The sequence below is a fragment of the Myotis myotis genome, unplaced genomic scaffold (genome assembly GCF_014108235.1).
Source record: "Myotis myotis isolate mMyoMyo1 unplaced genomic scaffold, mMyoMyo1.p scaffold_m19_p_1, whole genome shotgun sequence".
In the NCBI taxonomy this organism is placed as follows: domain Eukaryota; kingdom Metazoa; phylum Chordata; class Mammalia; order Chiroptera; family Vespertilionidae; genus Myotis; species Myotis myotis.
In genome coordinates, this window is record NW_023416313.1 from 90,651,225 (window position 1) to 90,674,790 (window position 23,566).

The window sequence follows — 23,566 nt, forward strand, 5'->3', positions numbered from 1 at the left end:
TGGCTGAGCAGCACTCCCCCTGTGGGAACACACTGACCACCAGGGGCCAGCTCCTGCGTTGAACGTCTGCCCCCTGGTAGTCAGTGTGCATCATAGCAGCCAGTCGTTCTGGTCATTCTGCCATAACGGTTGCTTAGGCTTTTATTCTACATATATTATAATATATATATATTGTATATATTATATATATAATCTTTTTTTTTTAAAATACATTTTATTGATTTTTTACAGAGAGGAAGGGAGAGGTAAGAGAGCCAGAAACATCGATGAGAGAGAAACATCGGTCAGCTGCCTCCTGCACATGTCCCATTGGGGATGTGCCCGCAACCAAGGCACATGCCCATGACCGGAATCGAACCCGGGACCCCTCAGTCCCCAGGCCAATGCTCTATCCACTGAGCCAAACCGGTGCTGGCTATAATCTTTTTTTAAAAAATCCTCACTGAGGATGTTTTACAAAAAAATTTTTTTTTTTTAAGAGAGAGAGGGCAAGTGATGGAGAGTGAGAGAGAGAAACATTGATGCATGTGAAAAACATCCATCAGCTGCTTCCTGTACTCACCCTCATTTGAATTGAACCTGCAACCCAGGCATGTGCCCTGATCAGGAATCCAAACCCACAACCCAGGAATGTGCCCTGATGGGGAATCCAACTGGCAGCCTTTGGGTGTATGGGAGTTTCAATCAACAGCCACACCAGCCAGGGTGTTTTTTTTTTTTTTTCTTTTTGCTTTCCAGCCAGGGTTTGTTGTTTTTTCCTTTTTGCGTAATCTGTACTTAAGGCCTAAGGTTATAATGAATCCTATAACATCTATGTCTGGTATTCCCTTGACCTTTAGAAATTTTAATTCTTAGATAATACTTTAAACACATATATCAAATTTATCATGTGTGAGAAACTTAAGGACAGAAATTATACTTTAATTCAGTATCTTACAGAATACCTTCATTATATGTTATCAGTTTTGGCTGTAACCTATGCTAACGTATATGTCATCCACCTTAACCAAAAACCTTTAAACTTTATTTGATTCACTTCCTGAAGATATTGTAAGTTGAGGATTTTGATGTTTTAAATTTAGATCTGTCTACTTAAATAGATAACAATTTTTAACTGTAGTTTTAAAAAAAATTTCCCTCTGCTATATAAAGAAGGACTTTTCATTGAAATAGTATATCTAATAGATACTCCTAAATGAGCATATGTTGTAGAGATAATTATTATTGTGATTTTGGAATTAATTATTCACTCTTGGCAAAACCTGAAACACCAGCTCTCATCTTGTCTCCCATAATTTTCACATTCATATACTACTAGCTTTCGATTACTACATGTTTATTATGTAATCTATAAAGTTTTTCTTTGTTAATCCTCACCTGAGGATATTTTTCCATTTTTTTTTGGAGAGTGGAATGGAGGGAAAGAGAAAGAAAGAGAGAGAGAGAGAGAGAGAGAGAGAGAGAGAGAGAGAGAGAGAGAGAGAGAGAGAAACATCCATGTGAGAAAGACACATTGATTGGTTGCCTCCCGAACACTCCTCAACCTGGGCTGGGTATCAAACCTTCAACCCAGGTACCTGCCCTTGACTGGGAATCAAACCCAGGACCCTTCAGTGCATGGGTTGATGCTCTAACCACTGAGCACACTGACCAATGCAATCTATAAAGTTTTTAAAATATAAAAATTTTTATAGTTTTAATATTTATATTTATAATTTTTGATATAAAAGTAATATATACTGACAGTAAATATTTTAAAAACAAACGAGCAAAAGCAGAGTAAAAATAACCTGTATGTCTACTATCCAGAGATCCTCTTTTAACTATTTGATGTCTTCTTCTACTATACTTTTAAAATATATATATATTTTTACTAGAGGCCCGGTGCACAAAAATTTGTGCACTCGGGGAGGAGGGGGCGTCCCTCAGCCCGGCCTGTGCCCTCTCACAGTCTGGGACCCCTCGGGGGATGACCATCTGCTGGCTGAGGCCTGCTCCCCAGGGGATTGGACCTAAGATGGCAATCAGACATCCTTCTGGCAGCCCGGCAGCCCTCAGGGGATGCTCACTTGCCAGCAGGGAGCAGACCTAAGCTGCAGTCGGATATCCTTAGCGCTGTTGAGGAGGCAGGAGAGGCTCCCACCACCAGCGCTATACTGACAGCCATTGGCCTGGCTTGTGACTGAGCAGAGCTCCCCGCTGTGAGAGCACACTGACCACCAGAGGGCAGCTTCTGCATTGAGCATCTGCCCCCTGGTGGTCAGTGTGTGTCAGAGTGACCAGTCATTCCCAGTCTTTCTGCTGTTAGGGTCAGTTTGCATATTACCCTTTTACTATATAGGATAGAGGCCTGGTACATGGGTGGGGGCTGGCTGGTTTGCCCTGAAGGGTGATCCGGACCAGGGTAGGGGTCCTTCTTGGGTGACTGGCCAGCCTGGATGACGGGTTGATGGCTGTTTGCAGCTGGTCACACCCCCTTCAGGGTGGGGGTCCCCACTGGGGTGCCTGGCCAGTCTGGGTGAGGGGCTGAAGGCCGTTTTCAGGCTGGTGGGCAACTGAAGCTCCCAGCCTCTTTTTTTTAAATATTTTTTTTATTCTGGGATTTATTTACCTTCCATAGCTGTCACTGGAGCTGAGAGCCGGCTCCAGGTCTGAGGCTGTGGCTGGCTGAAAGCAGGTATCTGGGTTTGTTTAGCTTCTATAATTGAAACTCTCTTGCCATCACTGGCGCTCTAAGCTCTGAGCCTGCTGGCAGCTGAAAGCAGGTTTCTGGGTTTGTTTAGCTTCTATAATTGCAACATTGTTGCATGTGGAGCTCAGAGCTGGGCTGCGGCAGGCAGGGAACCTTGGCTTCCTCCGTCACTGGAGCAAGAAAGCCTCATGTTCGCTTCAACTGCGTGGCTGCTGGCTGCCATCTTTGTTGGCGGTTAATTTGCATATCTCGCTGATTAGCCAATGGGAGGGGTAGAGAAGTTATGGTTAATTACCATGTTTCTCTATTATTGGATAGGATTGATTTCTGAGAGGAAGGAAGAGGGAGAGAGAGATAGAAACAACAATGATGAAAGAGAATCATTGATCACTGCCTCCTGCATGCCCCCTACTGGGGATTGAGCCCGCAACCTGGGCATATACCCTTGACTGGAATCAAACCTGGGACCCTTCAGTCCATAGGCCAATGCTGTATCCACTGAGCCAAACCAGCTAGGGCTGATTTACTTTTTAAATAATCATTCAGGTTACTGGGTATAACACATACTGAAGGGAACGCAAGAATAGAATCAACCAGCAGGGAAGGTGGTGTAGTCCAGACAGGAAATGACACTTGCTTGTACATTAGTGGTAGGGTGAGGGATTGAGAGGAGAAGTTGGGTATATATAAATATTTTTTTTCATCGACTTACTGTTTTCCATATTTATGCATTCATTGGTTGCTTCTTGTATGTGCCCTGACTGGGGATAGAACCTATAACATTGGCTTATTGGGCCAACACACTAACCAACTGACTTACCTGGCCAGAGCTGTTTTTTTATCTATCGAACTGTGTTAGGCGTTATTAAAGTGTTGTCTCAGAGTTTTTAAAATTGAAAGAGTAAAACAACTAACAGAGCCATAACTTTCTTTTTGTAGGATAGAAATAATTATTTGAACTATTAATGAACTATTGAAAATTACAATATGTATAGCTCAGTGACTTTGTAGCCTTAGATCATCAATTGTATTCTCCAAGTGACCTTTATTTATTTATTTATATTTTTTCAAGTGACCTTTATTTAATGTTATTTTTCCAAAAGGTTCATTCCAGCCAACAAATGAAATGATGCTCAAGTTCTATAGCTTCTATAAGCAGGCAACTGAAGGCCCCTGTAAACTATCAAGACCTGGATTCTGGGATCCTATTGGAAGATATAAATGGTAATTTTATATAGAGATCTGTGAAGGAAATTTTATTGTAATGATAGTTATTTATGTGATTATATATATATACCTATATATATAATCTACTAACATTTTATCTAAGGCATCACTCTTGTCCCACTATCTATATAATAAAAGCCTAAGCCTTCGTTAGGGTGGAACGACCAGAATGACCAGTCTCTATGATGTGTACTGACAACCAGGGGGCAGACGCGCAATGCAGAAGCTGCCCCCTGGTGGTCAGTGCACTCCCATATTATCCTGTGCATAAAATGTTCTAAGTATAGGATACAATTTTTATCATTGTTGTACTCGTTTTTTAAAATATATTTTATTGTTTCTTTGCAGAGAAGAAGGGAGAGAGATAGAGAGTTAGAAACATTGATGAGATAGAAACATTGATCAGCTGATTCCTGCACACCTCCCACTGGGGATGTGCCCACAACCAAGGTACATGCCCTTGACTGGAATCGAACCTGGGACCTTTCAGTCCGCAGGCCGACACTCTATCCACTGAGCCAAACCGGTTAAGGCTCATTGTTGTACTCTTAATACAATTTCACACAAATAGGAATATTTTGAGGAAGAGAGGAAAACAATAAAACCACAAGCTGTAGGTACACCAGAGATAATAAAAGAATTTTCAGTTAGTCTTTTCTTTTCTGGAGTTGTTTTCTTTTTATTATGCTAAGAGCAACTCCCATACAGAGTTAAAGGAACAAACTTTCCTGCCTGTTTGACGTGACATGAAAAATAGTGAATTGTAAAGTGACGTTGTTTTGAGCCTTTAAGATAAAAACTAACTAGGAACATGATTCAGGTACTGCCTACTAACATTTTATCTAAGGCATCATTCTTGTCCCACTATCTATATAATAAAAGCCCAAGCCATTGTTAGGGTGGAACGACCAGAATGACCAGTCACTATGATGTGTACTGACCACCAGGGGGCAGACATGCAATGCAGAAGCTGCCCCCTGGTGGTCAGTGCACTCCCACAGAGGGAAACTGGGCTCATAGATGCAGGCCGGGCTGAGGGACCCCCCCCTCCCCAGTGCATGAATTTCTTGTACTTGAATAAAAATTTGATTTTTAAAGAAATGTATTGATTTTGTTTTAGAGAGAGGAAAGACAAGAAAGAAAGAGTGGAAGAGAAGCATTGACTTGTTCTACTTATTTATGCATTTATTGGTTGCTTCTTGTATGTGCCCTCACCAGAGATTAAACCCCAACTTTGGTGTATTGGGACAGGGCTCTAAACAACTGAGCTAAGTGGCCAAGGCTAAAATTTGATTTTTAATATATTTAAAAGAATAATAAAATATCCAGAGTCGCCCTGGCTGGGTAGCTCAGTTGGTTAGAGCATCATCCCGATATGCCAAGGTTGCGGGTTCAATCCTTGGTCAGAGCACATACAAGAATCAACCAATGAATGCAAAAATAAGTGAAACAATAAATTGATGTTTCTCTCTCTCTCTCTCTCTCTCTCTCTCTCTCAAATCAATCAAATAAATGGAAAAAAGAAAAATCCAGAGATAGCTTTGCCATTTTTCTTTTTCTTTTAAATATATTTTTATTGATTTCAGAGAGAGGAAAGGCCAGGGAATAGAGAGATAGAAACACTGATGAGAGAGAAACATCATTAATTGGCTGCCTCCTGCATGCCTCCCACCAGTGATCGAGCCCATAATCCTGGCATGTGCCCGGACTGGGAGTTGAACTGGTGACCTCCTGCTTCCTGGGTTGACTTTCAACCACTGAGCAACACTGGTCAGGCAACATTTGATGTTTTAAGTACTCCTGAAGACTGTATAAATATCTAACAAAACGTCTAACTAGACTGTTCATTATGAATAGAGCATGCTAATTGGTGAAGTATGTCTTAAGAGCCACACATTTTGAAGGCTAAATTTCTTCTTTCTGAATTTTAAGTCCTTAAACTCTTTTGAGGATTTTCTTAGTTTTCTCTGAGAGCTTTATGAATAGTCATAAAATAATAGGTTAAGCCCAGCTGGTGTTGCTCAGTGTTTGAGCATCCACCTATGTACTGAACCACAAGGTCACAGATTCCCAGTCAGCAACATGCCCAGGTTGTAGGCTCGTCCTCAGTGTGGGGGGGGTGTGCGGGAGGCAGCTGATCAATGATTCTCTGTTATCACTGATGTTTCTATCTCTCCCTCTCTCTTCCTGTCTGAAATCAATTAAAAAATATATTAAAATAATAATAATAGGTTAAGTATAATGGCAACATATTTGATCTTTTTAAAGAAAGTTTATTTACCATTTTTCCTCAGAATTGACTTCCAAAAAAAGAAGTTGCTTCCAGAAAAAATATATAAAAAGAGAGGTGTTTGCCCTACCTGGTTTGGCTCAGTTGATAGAGCATCAGCCCAGGGTCCCGGGTTCAATTCTGGTCAAGGACATGTACCTCTGTTGCGGGTTCTATCCCCAGCCCTAGTCGTGGGGCCTGCAGGAGGCAATCAAACGATGTGTCTCTCACATCAGTGTTTCTCTCTCTCAGTCTTTCCCCCTCCCTTCCACTCTCTCTAAAAATCAATGGAAAAAATATCCTCAGGTGAGGATTAGCAAAACAAACAAAAAATAATAAGAAGAGAGGTTTTCATTTTAGGCAAAAGTTTTAAAGGACTATTCTCATTATCTAGGGGTTTAAAATGTCCCTGTCCCTCAGTTTTATCTTTTTTGAAGAAATAATTGCCATTTTTCAAATGTGTAAAGTTAGACTTTTATTTAAATTAATGGGCACTTTAAACCAAAACTTGGTTTAAAACATAGCTGTGACAGTTCATGTAGAGGCTTCTAAAATATTTATTTCTGTCATTGTTCTTTATAATGATATAAAAACTTCTGTAGCAAATATTTATGAGTAATCTATAGTCTATATAGTAAAGCATCTATAATCTATAGTCTATACATGGGTTATATACTTATTAATTTAAAATACTGTTTAATTTGTCAGTTTATTCACTGTGATACTTTTATTCAAGGTGGTGCATTTAAAGAGATCCTTTGGGAATATAACATGACCTTAAGTAGAGCTCGGTTTAAACTTATGACCCTATATTATTAACTATAAATTATATTCTGAGCAATTGAAAATCAGGTGTCTTTCAAACTGGTAGTTACAAAATATTTGTGGAGATGTAAAGTACAGCATAGGGAATATAGTCAATAATATTGTAGTAACTATGTATGGTGTCAGATGGGTACTAGATTTATCGGGGTGATCACTTCACAAATTATATAAATGTCTAATCACTACTCACTTCAACCGCACATACTAGTATACTAAAATATAAATGTCTACTCACTGGGTTATTCACCTGAAACTAATATAATGTTCATCAATGAAATAAAACAATTGAAAATTATTTCAAGAAAAACCAGGTGTCTTTTTGTTGTTATGTGCATATTTTCAATTTTAGGGATGCTTGGAGTTCATTGGGTGATATGACCAAAGAGGAAGCCATGATTGCATATGTTGAAGAAATGAAAAAGGTAGGGAAAATAATTCATAGAAGAAAATAAAAACATCTAGCCCTAACCGGTTTGGCTCAGTGGATAGAGCGTCGGCCTGCGGACTCAAGGGTCCCAGGTTCGATTCCGGTCAGGGGCATGTACCTTGGTTGCGGGCACATACCCAGTAGGGGGTGTGCAGAAGGCAGCTGATCGATGTTTCTCTCTCATTGATGTTTCTAACTCTCTACCCCTCTCTGTAAAAAAATCAATAAAATATATGAAAAAATAAAAATAAAAAATAAAAACATCTAGAACCATTCTAATTTAATTTTTTGTTACTAGGCAAATTAGCTGCTTTGTTTTAAGGAACAAGGAGATTATAATCTGTTAGAATATAGAACCTAGATTATTGAATTTATTAGGGCTTTATCTGTCTAAGTTCATCAAAGATCATCTTAAGTGTTTTTTCCTTAGATATATCACATTGGAGTGACATCATATTTTGTTCTTTTGCGTGTTTTTTCCTTTTCCCTGTCTTCCTGGATAGTTCACTTTTGCAGAAAGTGCATAAATATGAATATTTCAAAATATTGATGTCCCTTAGAGTCTGAGAAGTACCTGGACTGTCTAGAAAGCATTTCTGCTTTGGAATTTTTTTATTTAGGTGAAATCGTTCATAAGCCTTCCTCACAATGGTCTTATACACCTTTTGACTCATAAATTACCATCACTATTTCTCAGTAACAAGCATTTTTTTGGTCAATGCAAAGATCCTTTGAAGCAGAATAAGGATGCATTTAGTTTCTCTGATTACTAAAAAGTGCATTCCTTTTAATAAACAAAATAAACTGATGAACAAAATACATCCAGAGACATAGAAGCATGGAACAGACTGTGGAACTCAGAGGGAAGGCAAGGGTGGGTGGGTAGGAAGAGATCAACCAAAGAACTTGCGTGCATATATGCATAATCAATGCACACAGAAAATAGGGTGGTGAAGGCCTGGGGAGGGGTGGAGGCAGGCTAGAAGGGCCAATGGGGGATAAAAGAGGACACACATAGTACTTTCAACAATAAAGATTTTTTTTTAAGTGCATTCCTTGTTAACTCTTTTGAGTCTGTTCAAGGCATTGCTTAGAGGAGCAAATTTATGAAGAAATCTTAGATTTTAAAAATGAACTTGGTGCCTTTTTATAAAAGACCATTTATATCTTGGAGATGGATCAGAAGTTATAAAATTTAGGTCTGTTTATAATCTTAAATAAATTATCTTTGAACATAAAATCTATAAAAAAAAAGAATAGGTTTCTTTTGCCAGGTGGTTTAAGAGTATTAATCCATGTAGTAATTTCAATTTGGTAGATTCAAACTAGTTTTTTGGGTTTGTTTTGTTTTAATCACGTCTACACTGCTCAAATTGTGCCCTTTGTTACATTTCCACAAGTTTTTTTTTAGCGACTTTGTTTATAACAGAGGGCAGAGTTTAGTTTTTCTGGCTAACTATCAGTAACACAACAACAAAGGAGCCTTTCAAACTCAGAGAGAGAAAGAGAATCTAAAGCTTTTTTGGTTTGATAACTATGTCTTTTCTTTACCTTAAATATCATTATAATTTTTAGGGTACACCTTAGTTCCATAAATCTGGATTGACACATTAAGAAAATTTACTCATTTTTCCTTTTGAATTTTATTAATACATAATGTAGCCACAGTTTAAATTTGGGGAGAGGGTGGTGAAACAATGTGTATTCTGCTTTTTTCCCCAGAAAGATTAAAGCTTTACTGCTGCTTTTTAGCTATTTTAAAATGCTCTCACTGTGCCTGTAGAATTTCATAACTATTTCTCTAATTAAAAGAATACACCAGCTATTTTTACTGAGACTTTAGAATTTTCATTTTATACTGTGAATATAATAAAGTTTATAGAAAACTTTTAGAGGTAAATTTAAAAATTTAAGATGTGCATAGATTGAAAACTTGATTAGCGTTTTCATTTATTTTCAGATGTTAACTCTGTGGACATCAGTAGATAAAATTACATGCTCCAAATAATCATTGGGGATAGTACATTATCCCAAAGATTTCATAACTGAATTTGAGATTTTTTCTTTTATTAAATTATATTTATTTATTTAAAAATATATCTTTATTGATTTCAGAGAGGAAGGGAGAGGGAAAGAGATAGAAACATCAATGATGAGAGAGAATCATTGATCAGCTGCCTCCCACATGTCCCCTACTGGGGATCAAGCCCACAACCTGGGCATGTGCCCTTGACCAGAATCGAACCCAGGACCCTTCTGCAGGCTGATGCTCTATCCACTGAGCCAAACCAGCTAGGGCAGGATTTTTTCTAATAGCAATAATTTACTTAACTGAAGCAGTCATTGAATTATGTTTTTAAATAGAATTGACAAATCACTGTACTATTGCTCTTTAAAATTACTCTTTTAGTATAAATCTTATTCCATGCTTTTGCATTCAAGGTTTTAAGGAGCCTTATTAATTTTATTTATATGTTATAATAGATAATGTTTTATGAAAACTATGCTTTTCATGATTTATAAACTGTTTTGTGAAATACCACCAAAAAAGTTGCAGGAATAAAAATTCTTTTAAAATAACTTAATAGGATTTTAGCTTTGAGGGAATAGAATAACTAGCATGGTTTGGGGTAAATAATCTATGTTTTTATATATAGTTTATTTTGATTTATAATCAAAAAGAAATATAAAATTTTGTTTTCTGTACAATTTTACAGGCTGCATTATGGGGATTTCCAGAAAATCATTCAGTATTTGAATAATTTGCATTATGTCTGTTGAGTTTAAAGATAGATCAGTGTATGTTAATCCCCCATTAACCATGGGGTATATGTTCTGAGATTCCTAGTTGATGCCTGAAATCGAGGATAGTACTGAAATCTGTATGTACTGTGTTCTTTTTATATGTACATTCATACCTTTTCACTTAAGGTAGGGTGGGGAGCCTTTTTTCTGCCAAGGGCCATTTGGATATTTATAACATCATTCATGGGTCATAAAAGATTATCAACTTAAAAATTACCCTGCTATATTTGGTCAAACATTTAATTAAGTCATCCCCAATACCTTCGCAGGGCCAAACCAAATGATTTCGTGGGGCATATGGCCTGTGGACATTCCCCACCCCTGACTTAAAGAAGCACATTACGGCTTTTCTTTGACATATAGCATTACCACCAATCACCAATTGATAGTTATTTATTTGAATGCCTTTTTAGTTCATATACCTTGCTGTTTAAATTTGATGATTCTAAATTGGCCCACAGTTGTAAAGGTGTCTAAAAGTGGTTATTTTCTACATTACTTTTGTGCCCTATCTACACTAATAAAAGAGAAACATGGTAATTGGCGTATGACCGCTACCCTTCCCATTGGCTAATCAGGGCAATATGCAAATTAACTGTCAGCCAAGATGGCGGCTGGCAGCCAGGCAGCTTGAAACTAACATGAGGCTTGCTTGCTTCAGTGACAGAGGACTCCAATGTTCCCCGCCTGCCCCTGCAGGCCTCTGAGCCTGCAGTTTCAAACATTGTAACAAATACAGACGCTAAACAAAACTCCAGAAACCAGCTTTCAGCTGGCTGGGATCTCAGAGCTGGGATCTCAGAGCTGGAGTTGATACAGAGTTTCGAGAACCGAAACAAACCAGATACCTGCTTTCAGGAGCGGAGGCCTAAGAGCTGGAGCCTCAGCGCTAAAGCTGGCCCAGAATAAAAAAAAGAAAAAAGAAAAAAAGGAGCAGTTGGGAGCTTCAGTCCCAGCCTGAAAACAGCCCTCAGCTCCTCACCCAGACTGGCCAGGCACCCCAGTGGGGATCCCTGCCCTGATCAAGGACACCCTTCAGGGCAAACCAGCCGGCCCCCACCCGTGCACCAGGCCTCTATCCTATATAGTAAAAGGGTAATATGCCTCCCAGCACTGGGATCAGTGGAGCCACGAGGCCTCCCAGCACTGGGATCAGCATGACAGGGGGCAGCGCCCAAACCCCCTGATCGCCCTGCGGCTCTGTGTGTGACAGGGGATGGGGCCACAACCTCCCTATCCACCCTGCTCCATTCGTGACAGGGGAAGGCGCCCCAACCCCCTGATCGGCCCTGCTCTGTGGGTGATAGAGGGCGGCGCCCCAACCCCCCTACCCCCCCCACGGGCCCTGCTCTGTGTGTGATGGGGTAGAGCCATAACCTCCCCATCGGCCCTGCCCTGAGTGTGACAGTGACGGCGCCCCAACCCACTGATCGGCCCTGCTCTGTGGGTGATAGAGGGCGGTGCCCCAACCCCCTGATCCATCCTGCTCTGTGTGTGACAGGGGGCAGTGTGCCAACTTCCCTATAGGCCCTACTCTGTGAGTGACAGGGGGGAGCTCCTCAACCCCCTGATGGGCCCTGCTCTGTGCGTGACAGGGGGGGAGCTCCTCAACCCCCTGATGGGCCCTGCTCTGTGCGTGACAGGGGGGAGCTCCCCAACCCCCTGATGGGTCCTGCTCTGTGCATGATGGAGGGGAGCTCACCAACCCCTTGATCGGCCCTGCTCTGTGCGTGACAGGGGGCAGTGCCCCAACCCCCTGATTGGCCCTGCTCTTTGCGTGACGGGGTGGCGCCACAACCTCCCCATCGACTCTGCCTTGAGTGTGACAGGGGGCGGTGCCCCAACCCCCCAATTGGCCCTACCCTGAGTGTGACTGAGGGTGGCATCGCAACCTCCCAATCCGCCCTGCTCTGTGCATGACAGGGGGCAGCGCCCCAACTCCCCAATCAGCCCTGCTCTGAGCCCAACCAGGGGCTGCACCTAGGGATTGGGCCTGCCTTCTGCCACCCGGGAGCAGGCCTAAGCCAGCAGGTCGTTATCTCCCAAGGGGTCCCAAACTGCGAGAGGGCACAGGCCGGGCTGAGGGACCCCCCCTCAACCCCGAGTGCACAAATTTTTGTGCACCGGGCCTCTAGTTAAAAATAATACCATAGAGCTCTAGCCAGTTTGGCTCAGTGGATAGAGTGTTGGCCTGCTGACTGAAGGGTCCTGGGTTTGATTACAGTCAAGGACACATGCCCAGGTTTCGGGCTCAATCCCCAGTAGGGGGTGTGCAGGAGCCAGCCAATCAGTGATTCTCATCATTGATGTTTCTTTCTCTCTCTCTCCCTTCCTCTCTGAAATCAATAAAAATATATATTAAAAAAATAATAATACCATAGAGTCAAAGAACATACAATTTATACTAATCCCACAGTTTTCTATTTTATTTACCATTAGTGTCCTTAGTTTTTAATGCACAATTTATAAATTGTTGTATAAAATTTTACATGAAACTTAGTTTTCAAAATGGAACTATTTTTGTTGTTGTTAATCCTCACCCGATGACGTATTTTCATGGATTTTTAGGGAGAGTGTAAGAGAGAGGGAAAGACAAAGAGGAACATCAATGTGAGAGAAACACATCAATTGGTTGCCTCCTGCATGAGCCAGGGCCTGGGCTTGGGAGGAGCCTGCAACAAGGTATATGCCCTTGACTGGAATCAAGGATATTTATAACATCATTCATGCTCATAAAAAATTATCGCAGGCTGACTGACACTCTAGCCACTGAGCCAAACTGGCTAGGGCAAAATGAGAACATTTTTAAGTTTTTAATATATTTGAAACTTTTCTAGGAGGTTATATCCATTAAGTATATAATTAATATAGATACTTAAGAGAGTCTATAAATGAACCTCATATCTCAAAATTATCAAAATGTTGTATTATTGGCTAGTAATTTAGATCAGCTTAATAATTTGTGATTTCACAAGATTTGTTTCTTTTGATTACAGATTCTTGAAACAATGCCAATGACTGAGAAAGTTGAAGAATTGCTGCATGTCATAGGTCCATTTTATGAAATTGTGGAGGACAAAAAAAGTGGCAGAAGTTCTGATTTAACTTCAGGTTGGACTGTTTTATGTCATTTTTAACTCAGCAACTGATACATTATGATACATTAATACTTATATGCCTAATTTTTTTTTTTTTTATTCTCACATGCTAGTCCGACTGGAGAAAATCTCTAAATACTTAGAAGGTAGGAATAGTGAAATCCATGTAAAATTTTGTTTAAAATTTACATATCAAAGAATTTTGCACAAATTTATATAACTTACAAGCTTGTCACTCAAGAGTTTTAAATCCAAGCAAATAAATTGCATAAAGTTCTAAAATATATCTAGGCGGGTGTGGCTTGGTAGTTGAGTGTTGACCTATGAACCAGGAGGTCATGGTTTGATTCCTGGCCAGGGCACATGCCCAACTGTGGGCTTGATTTCCAGTGGGGGCATGCAGGAGGCAATTGATCAATGTCGTCTCTCATCACTGATATTTCTCTCTCTTTCTCCCTCTCTGAAATCAATAAAAATATACTAAAAATATTATAAAAATCTTAAGTTTTAACTCTTAAGTTATTAAAACATGATAGGTAGTTCACTTAGTATGTATAAAATTATAACAGAATTCATAGTTTTATTTTGATGGATTATATTTTCTAGTTTGCTTTATATATTTTATTATCAGTATCATGGCTGAAACCATTTTTTAGCTAACTTTAAAATGCTATATTTACTTTAAAGTGCTAGGTGTTTGTTTTTGTTTGTTATTTCTAATCCTCACCTGAGAATATGTTTTTATTGATTTTATTTATTTTTAAAATTATTATTTAAATATGTTTTTATTAGAGAGGGAAGCAGGGAGAGAGAAACATTGATCGGCTGCCTCCTTCATACCCCTTACTGGGGATCAAGCCCACAGGCCTGGCATGTGCCTTGATCAAGAATTGGCCCTACAACCTTTTGATGTATGGGATGATGCTCCAGCAACTGAGCCACGCAATCCAGGGCAAGTGCTTGGTTTAACTGTAGCTTAGCAAGCTAAAATAAGGTATCAGTGAATTCACCTAGCTTTGATTTTATTTATTTTTATTTTTAATTTTTTTATTGATTTCAGAAAGGAAGGGAGAGGGGGAGATGGAAATATCAATGACTATTTTTTATATTTATTATTTATTGATTGATTGATCTTATTTATTTTAAATATACATATATCTTTTAAAATCTTTATTGTTGAAAGTATTACATAAGTCTCCTTTTTTTCGGGCCAGTGTCTGTGTCTTTTTGTGTACTCCATAAATGATTGAAAGATGTATATCTTTTATATATTAGCAGGAGTGAAATTTTATTAGAAAGCAGAGTGAAATGAATTGATAAGAGTCAATTTAAATGAAAATTATACATGTTTTAATATATATGGTATCCCCTTTTCTTTGTCATCCCTATTTATAAGGCATCTTTTACTAATTGATGGAAATTATAGTGTTTCAGGACGGTAATCATCCTGTTCTGTCATAAGGCCTGCAGTTTGTGTCTGCCATAACTGATAGTGACTGCTTACTAGGCATAACTCTATACCATACCTGCTATATCTGATTTGCCTAGAGGAGTCAAATATTATAAAATACTCTTCCTTACTCAGGCTTATTCAAGTCAAAAGAATATTAAGTGTTTTTCTCTTTATGAATCATGTTTGTAGGATGCAGATGGGCATAACTTTGGACCTGCTTTAGTAGTGTCATACCTACTGGCCAGAGGCAGATGCTCATTTATTTATTTTTTCAGAGACAGATGTACAATTCCTTAGTTTTAATTTAAAAATTATAAAAGCTTTATAAACCCAGGGTTTTTTGTGTTTTTTTTATAACTCACTAGAGATTCAGAGCACGGTTTTGTGCACCGGGGGGGTCCCTCGGTGTGGCCTGCCTGGATCAGGCAGAAACCAGCAGTCCAATGTTGCCTCCCGCTCCTGCCTGCTGCTTCTGCTCATCCCAGCCCTCCTGCACCTTCCGCAGGCTCACGCCCAGTCAGTTCCGATTGGGAGAGGCTCATGCTGCTGCAGCGGTACTCGCCAGCTGAGAGCCCTGCGTCTGGCACCCGTTGGTCATCTGAGCAGCACTCCCACTGTGGGAGCGCACTGACCACCAGGGGGCAGCTCCTGTGTTGAGCCTGGTGGTCAGTGCATGTCATAGCAACCAGTCGTTCGGTCATTCGGTTACTTAGGCTTTTATATATATAGATTTGGCAGCAAAACTTGTCCTGACATGAACTAATTGAGGGGCAAACCCTAACTTAAAATGACATGGTTATTTGAAGTCTTTATTTAGTCCATCTAGTACAGTGGTTCTCAACCTTCCTAATGCCGCGACCCTTTAATACAGTTCCTCATGTTGTGGTGACCCCCAACCATAAAATTATTTTCGTTGCTACTTCATTACTGTAATTTTGCTACTGTTATGAGTCGTAATGTAAATATCTGATATGCAGGATGTATTTTCATTGTTACAAATTGAACATAATTAAAGCATAGTGATTAATCACAAAAACAATATGTAATTATATATGTGTTTTCCGATGGTCTTAGGCGACCCCTGTGAAAGGGTCATTCGACCACCAAAGGGGTCACAACCCACAGGTTGAGAACCGCTGATCTAGTATAACTATTCATATATTTTGCTGGGAAAAAAATCTTAATTTTAAAATAAATACTTTTTCATTAAATTTTAGAGGGAGAGAGAGAAACATTGATGTGAGAGTGGAACATTGATGGGCTGCCTCCTGCACACCCCCTACTGGGGATAGAGCCAAAACCCAGGCATGTACTCTGACTGGGAATCAAACTGGTACCCTTCTAGCATACAGGATGATGCCCAACCAATTGATCCACACTGGCCAAGGCTTAATTTTTTTTAGTGAGCGCTGCCTACATTCTGTTATGTTATGTGATATACAGTATATATAGTGTTTTACTTTTACAAAGTTAGAATACTCTGTATTTTGAATCATATCTGAGTCTAGGTGTGGTAAGGGCATTGTAACATAATTCGTACCATTTTAATGTACATTTAGATTAATTCTTCTTCTGATCTTCAAATGCTGCTGAACTTGACCATGTCCAAATGTCATTCTATATATGTGGAAGTATAAAATAAGAAATAATATTTATTTATTTATTTTTATATATTTTATTGATTTTTTACAGAGAGGAAGGGAGAGAGATAGAGAGTTAGAAACATCGATGAGAGAGAAACATCGATCAGCTGCCTCCCGCACATCTCCTACTGGGGATATGCCCGCAACCCAGGTACATGCCCTTGACCGGAATCGAACCCGGGACCTTTCAGTCCGCAGGCCAACGCTCTGTCCACTGAGCCAAACCGGTTTCGGCAATAAGAAATAATATTTAAAAGATAATTGCTGGACCAAAGGATATGGGTGTTTGTTGGGTGTTTGCAATTTTGTAAAATATTGCCACATCGCAGGATAGTTTGCCTGTTGACTTTTTGTTGTTGTTGCTAATCCTTACCCGAGGATAATTTTCCAGTGATTCTTAGGGAGGGTGGAAGAGAGAGGGGAAGACAAAGAGAAACATCAATGTGAGAGAAACACATTGATTGGTTGCCTCCTGCAAGAGCCCTGGCCATGGGCCGAGCATGGGAGGAGCCTGAAACTAAGGTATGTGCCCTTGACTGGAATTGAACCTGGGAACCTTTGGTCCAAAGCTCTATCTGCTGAGCCAAACCGGCTAGGGCTACCCTGTTGACTTTTTTATTTAAACAAAGCATTTTATTCAAAATAGCCATGTAGGGTTAATAGAACAGATGTATCTTTTCCCCATGGGCTTTTTCAGACTATACATATACTAGAAGCCTGGTGCACAGATTTGTGCACTGGTGGAGTTCCTTGGCCTGGCCTGTGCCCTCTTGCAATCCGGGACCCCTTGGGGGATGTTGGACAGCTGGTTGAAGCCTGGTCCCCACAGGCCAGGCCAAGGGACCCCAGCAGTGCACAGTGCACCAGGCCTCTAGTCTATCTATATAAAACCCTAATGTACAAATAGACCGAACAGCGGAACAACCAAACAACCAGTTTCTATGACATGCCCTGACAACTAGGGGGTGCTCACAGAACATGGCTGGCATCGGCAGCAGGTGGCAGAGCGCAGAACATGGTGGGTGTTGGCTGCAGCAGAAAGGTAGAGCAGGTGAGCAGGGGTGCTGGTCGCTGTCATCAGGGCAAGCCTCTGGTGGTTACTGAAATTTCTTTGCTCATGCATGCTGTGGTCCAGCCCGCGCTCACACGTGGTGCTGGCACCAGCCCCGCTCGCACCCACTGCTTGCACCTGGCCCAGGCCCCAATCACTTGGCGCCGTCAGTGGGTGCGAGCTGTCATTGCTGGCCCTGTTTGCCCCTCAGAGCTTCTCCACCTCCCCCTGTTCCTGAGGGGCAATTGGGGCTGGCAGCTACCTCTTGCACCCGCTGCTGGTGATGGCCCCGCTTGCATCCACTGTCAGCGTCAGCACCACTTGCATCTGCAGCTGGCGCTGGAGCCGCCACTCATACCTGCTGCCGGTGCCTGGCACTGGTCCCGATTGCTCGGTGCCATCTGCGAGTGCGAGCGGCCCTGCTGGCCTCAATCGCCCCTGAGGGCTTCTCTACCTCCCCCTGCTCCTGAGGGGTGATTAGGGCAGCAGCTTCCATTTGCATCTGCTGAGGGCGCCTGCCCCGCTTGCACCCACTGCTGGCACCGGCCCCATTCGCCTCGTGCTGTCAGCGGGTGTGAGTGGGACTGGCACCATCAGCATGTGGGAGCAGCAGCAGCGGGCTGCTAGCAGAGAGAGGACTGGGGGCTGTGGTGGAAGGGGCAGGGTGGGGGCGCAGAGGATGGGCCGAGACCCGCCTCCGTGCCCACCACAGCCTCATGGCCCACAGTGCCTTTCAAGGTGCACAAATTCATGCACTGGGCCCCTAGTATCCTATATAATAAAAGCCCAATATTCTAAGTGTCTGGTCATCTGTTCAACCAATGAAAGCATAATATGCTAATGATATGCTAAGGCCACTCAACCACTCGCTATGACATACACTGGCCACCAGGGGGCAGAAACTCCAACAAGTAGGTTAGCTTGCTGCTGGGGGGTCTGGCCGATTGGGACTGAGCGAGATGGCCGGACACGCCCTGGAGCCCTCCCGCGGTCCCTCCCTGGCTGGCTAACCTCCTGCATCTCTACCTGGCTCCAATTGTGCACTGGTGGATTTGCCTCGCCTGCACACTCTCGCAATCCGAAACCCCTCGGGGGATGTCTGAGAGCCTGTTTTCCCCAATCCTGCAGGCCAGGCTGAGGGGCCCCACTGGTGCATGAATTCGTGCACTGGGCCTCTACTATATATATAAGCTCTTTGGTTAATCTCTTCCCACCCTCCCCCCGCCGCTCTTCCCTCTGAGATTCATCAGTCTCTTCCATGTTTCCATGCCTGTGCGTTGAGCATCTGCCCCCTGGTGGTCAGTGCACATCATAGCTACTGGTCGAACAGTCAGACACTTAGCATATTAGGCTTTTTTATATATAGATAGTAAATTTTGAAATTAGAAAGTTTGAGCTGTCCAACTTTGTTCTTTTTCAAGATTGTTCTGACTATTCTGGATCCCTTGCATTTCCAGATGAATTTTAGAATCGGTTTGTCAATTTTTGCCAAAAGTGCCAGCTGAGATTTTGATAGGGATTGCAGTGAATTATAGATCACTTTGGGAAGTATTGTCATCACAACAATATTGCCTTCTAATTCACTTTTTTAGATCTTTAAATTCTTACAACACTGTTTCTTATACACTGTTTTGTCATTTGCAGTGTATAATTCTTCTTACACTTTTCTTTTGTCAAATGTGTTCTTAAGTATTTTACTCTTCTTGGGGCTTTTGTAATTTGAACCATTTTCTAATTTTATTTTTGGATAGTTTATTGTTAGGTTATAGAAACACATAACAATAATTGATTTTTGTATATTGACCTTGTATCTTCAACGTCATCAAACTATTTATTAGTTCTAATAGTTTTTTGTAGATTTCTTAGGATTTTCCATATAGAATAGCAAGTTATCTGTAAAAAAAGAGATTATTCTACCTCTTTCTTTCCAATATGAATGCTCTGTATCTTTTTTTTCCTTGCCTAACTGCCGTGGCTAGAACTTCTACAATATATTAAATAGAAATAATAAAAGCAGACGTCTTTGTGGTGCTCCTTATTTGGGGGCCACAAAATTCAGTCTTTTTATGTTAAGTATGAATGCTAGTTGTGAGTTTTCATAGATGCTTCTTGTCAGATTGAGGAAATTCTCTTATATTGTTAATTTCTTCAGCATTTTTATCTTGAAAGAAGGTTGAATTTTGTCAAATGTTTTTTCTGCATCTGCTGCCATTATAATGTGGCTTTTGTCCTTTAGTCTGTTAATGTGGTATGTTACATTAATTGATTTTGGGGTGTGGAATAAGGCTCACTAATAATTCTCTGCTTTCTACAACTTACATTATTGGACTATTGTAATGCTGTTTTTGCTGCTATCAAATAGTGTTTGACAGTCATTCATTTGATGGGCATTTGGGGTGTTTTTTTTAATTGAGTTTTAGAGAGATGTAAGGAGAGAAACATCGATTTGCTGTTCCACATATTTATGTATTCATTGGTTGATTCTTGTATATGCCCTGATCAGGGATCTAACCTGCAACCTTGGCATATCAGGACGATGCTCTAACCTTTTGGTATTTTTCTTTTTGCTGTTGTTTTTCTTGCTTTTTTGGTTGTTGGGAGAATAAGGGAGATTCAAGAACTATGCTGCTACTATGATTTTCTAAGTGAGACTAGAACACAATGCCTATGATAGATTTAAATTTTAAGTCTTTAGTTTCATTAATTAGGTAGACTTAAATAAGAATATAGGTCTGAACCCAACAACTCCACTACTGGGATTATATCAGAAGAACTCCAAAACACTGATTCCAAAGAATATATACACCAACAGCGTTATTTATAATAGCCAAAATTTGGAAGCAGCCTAAGTGCCCATTAGTAGATGAGTAGATAAAAAGGCTGTGGTACATTTACACAATGAAATACTGCTTGGCTGTGAAAAAGAAGTATATTTTACCTTTCCTGACAGCATGGATGGACCTGGAGAGTATTATGCTAAGTGAAATAAAACAGTCAGAGAAAGACAAGTATGATACGATTTTACTTATATGTGGAATCTAATGAACAAAATAAAATCAGCCTTGGCTGGTTCTTCAGTGGATAGAGCTTCGGCCTGGGGACTGAAGGGTCTTGGGTTTGATTCCTGGCCAAGGGCATGTACCTCAGTTGTAGGTTCAATCCCTGGCCCCGGTCGGGGCTAGAGCAGAAGGGAACCAATTGATGTGTCTCTCTCACATTGATGTTTCTCTCTCTCCCTTCCCCTCCTCCCCCTCCCTTCCATTCTCTCTAAAAAAGTCAATGGAGCCCTAACCAGTTTGGCTCAGTGGATAGAGCATGGGCCTGTAGACTGAAAAGTCCCAGGTTCGATTCCAGTCAAGGGCATGTACCTTGGTTGCGGGCACATCCCCAGTAGGAGGTGTGTAGAAGGCAGCTGATAGATGTTTCTCTCTCATTGATGTTTCTAACTCTCTATCCCTCTCCCTTCCTCTCTGTAAACAATCAATAAAATATATTTTTAAAAAATCAATGAAAAATCCTTGGATGAGGATTAAAAAAAGAAAAAGAAAAAGAGAGAATCAGATTCAGAACACAGACTGTCAGCTGTTAGAGGGGAGGGGCATTGGGAGGATGGCTGGAAAGGTTGCGGGATTAAGCAAAAATCCAAACCAAAACAAAAAACCCTTACACACAGACAAAAGTATGGTGATTACCAGAGAGAAAGGGAGTGAGGGAAGGTAGAAGAGGGTAAAGGAGGGGATAAGTGGTGATGGAAGGAGACTTGACTTTGGTGTTGAACACACAGTACAATATCCGGAGGATGTATTATGGAATTGTGCACCTGAAACATACATAATTTTATTAACTGATGTCACCCCAGTAAATTCAATAAAAATTAAAAAAAGAATATAGGTCTGACTATTTAAGATGTATGAAGATTTTGAAATTTAATATGTTATTCATGATGCAGGGAATCATCCGAAGTGCATATATATAAGTGAAAATAAAGCCCAAAAGTTTATGGAGAAAGACCACTGTTTTTGACCAGTAGGTACTTAAGAGGTCTTTAGTAGCTTAAAGAGTCGATGAGAATGTAATTCCCTGTATCTCAAAATGAGGTCCAGTAACCATCAGCATTGGTATCATATGGGAGCTTTATGGAAATGCAGAATCTGAGATCAGCCCACATTTACTGATTCAGAATCTGCATTTTAGCTAGATCTTAGGAGATTACTGTACATATTAACATATGAGAAGCTCTGATGTATTTACTCTCATAGCATGAGTTTGGGCAATAGGACTATATGCCTTTTTAAACGATTGATCACATTAACTGATACTATGAAATTTTTTTATTGATCTCACAGAGGAAGTGGGGGAGAGAGAGAGAGAGAGAGAAAGAGGAAGAGAGAGAGAGAGAGAGAAACATTAGTGATCAGAGAGGAACATTGATTGGCTGTTTTTTGCACGCCCCCAACTCAGGATGGAACCTACAACCCAGGCATGTGCCCTAACCAGGAATCAAACTGTGACCTCCTGGTTCATAGGTCGACACTCAACCATTGAGCCATGCTAGCTGGGCTGATACTTTTTTTTTTAAGTTTATAAAGATATAAGTTGTACAAAAGAAAAAGAAAAGTTGTGCACCTGAAGCCCTAAAAGTAATAAAAGGAAAATTTTTTTAATGTAGTCTAACTATAATATGATTGCTATTAGGACCAAAAATAATATACTTATGTTTTTAATATGCTAGCTTATAGCAACTGTCTTCATTTACCATGTATAAAGAAGATCATTCATCTCTAGCTTTACTATTTTGATTGATGTTAACTTAAAAATAACTTATCCTCACCTTGTTCAGAAAGGTTTTAATATTGTTTTATCATTTTATTATAAACTGATAATTGAAGGGATTTATTTATGTAATATATGTAATATTTGTAGTCAAAGAGAAGAATACTGCCTGGCTGACATGGCTCAGTGGTTGAACATCAACCTATAGACCAAGTAGTCACGGTTCGATTCCTGGTCAGAGCACATGCCCAGATTGCAGGCTCCATCCCTAGTAGGGGGCAGAGAGAAGGCAACTGATCAGTGATTCTCTCTCATCACTGATGTTTCTCTTTTCTCTCTCCCTTCCTCTCTGAAATCTTAAAAAAGAATGAAAAGAATACTATAATTATATATCAGAACCTGTTTACTTCAGAATTATCCTATTATTTGTAAACTTGAGGCCCGATGCATGACATTTGTGCACAGGGGGAGAGGGTCCCTCAGCCTGGCCTGCACCCTCTCGCAGTCTGGGACCCCTGAGGGGTCGGTCCTTAGCACCGCTGTGGAGGTAGGAGAGGCTCCCGCCACTGCTGCTGTGCTTGCCAGTCATGAGCCTGGCTTTTGGCTGAGCAGTGCTCCCCTGTGGGAGCACACTGACCACCAGGGGGCAGCTGCTACGTTGAGCGTCTGCCCCCTGGTAGCCAGTGTGCATCATAGCAACCAGTCGTTCCTCCGTTCGGTCGATTTGCATATTAGCCTTTTGTTATATAGGATCACAGCATTATTGTATGTTATATGATTAGAAATTAAATGGTCATTTTTATATTTTAGATCTTGGTAATGTTCTAACTTCTCCTCCAAATGCCAAAACTGTTAATGGTAAAGCTGAAAGCAGTGATAGTGGAGCTGAGTCTGAGGAAGAAGAGGCCCAGGAAGAAGTGAAAGGAGCAGAACAAAGTGATAATGGTAATCTTTGGATGGTGGGATAATAATTTTACATTAAATAAGATAAAAGGATATGGAGAGGCTTGGGCTGATTTGGCATTGTAGGAAGTGGTGGGATGTGGGTTGTTGACCCTATAACCAGGTTTTTGTATTCCAAAAGGGCTACAGAAACAGTCACGCTTATGCATAGGTGGGACAAATGTCCATTGAAGGCTAACAGGAATAGGCCACTCTTCCCAATGTGATACCTGAAATCTGCATTAGAAATATATTCCTTTGGTGTATTGTTTCCAATATGAATATGCATATGTTATCAAAGAGAGGAGATAATCATACTCTGAATGTCTTGTCAAGAATAGAGTGGAATCAAGAGAATAGG

At 40.7% G+C, this 23,566-nt stretch overlaps 1 protein-coding gene across 7 annotated transcripts in view; it reads left to right on the forward strand.

Annotated features, from left to right (window-relative positions):
* Window positions 1-23,566, forward strand: part of ACBD5 (acyl-CoA binding domain containing 5) — a 59,653-nt gene that overhangs the window by 6,100 nt on the left and 29,987 nt on the right. For 5 of the 7 annotated variants that reach the window (XM_036344695.1, XM_036344705.1, XM_036344715.1 and 2 more), the window contains exons 3-7: window positions 3,796-3,916; window positions 7,363-7,435; window positions 13,242-13,356; window positions 13,457-13,489; window positions 23,074-23,208. In XM_036344695.1, the coding sequence (XP_036200588.1) occupies window positions 3,796-3,916; window positions 7,363-7,435; window positions 13,242-13,356; window positions 13,457-13,489; window positions 23,074-23,208 (477 nt within the window). The remainder of the gene's footprint in view (window positions 1-3,795; window positions 3,917-7,362; window positions 7,436-13,241; window positions 13,357-13,456; window positions 13,490-23,073; window positions 23,209-23,566) is intronic. The other 2 variants (XM_036344678.1, XM_036344685.1) reach the window with 1 other exon arrangement.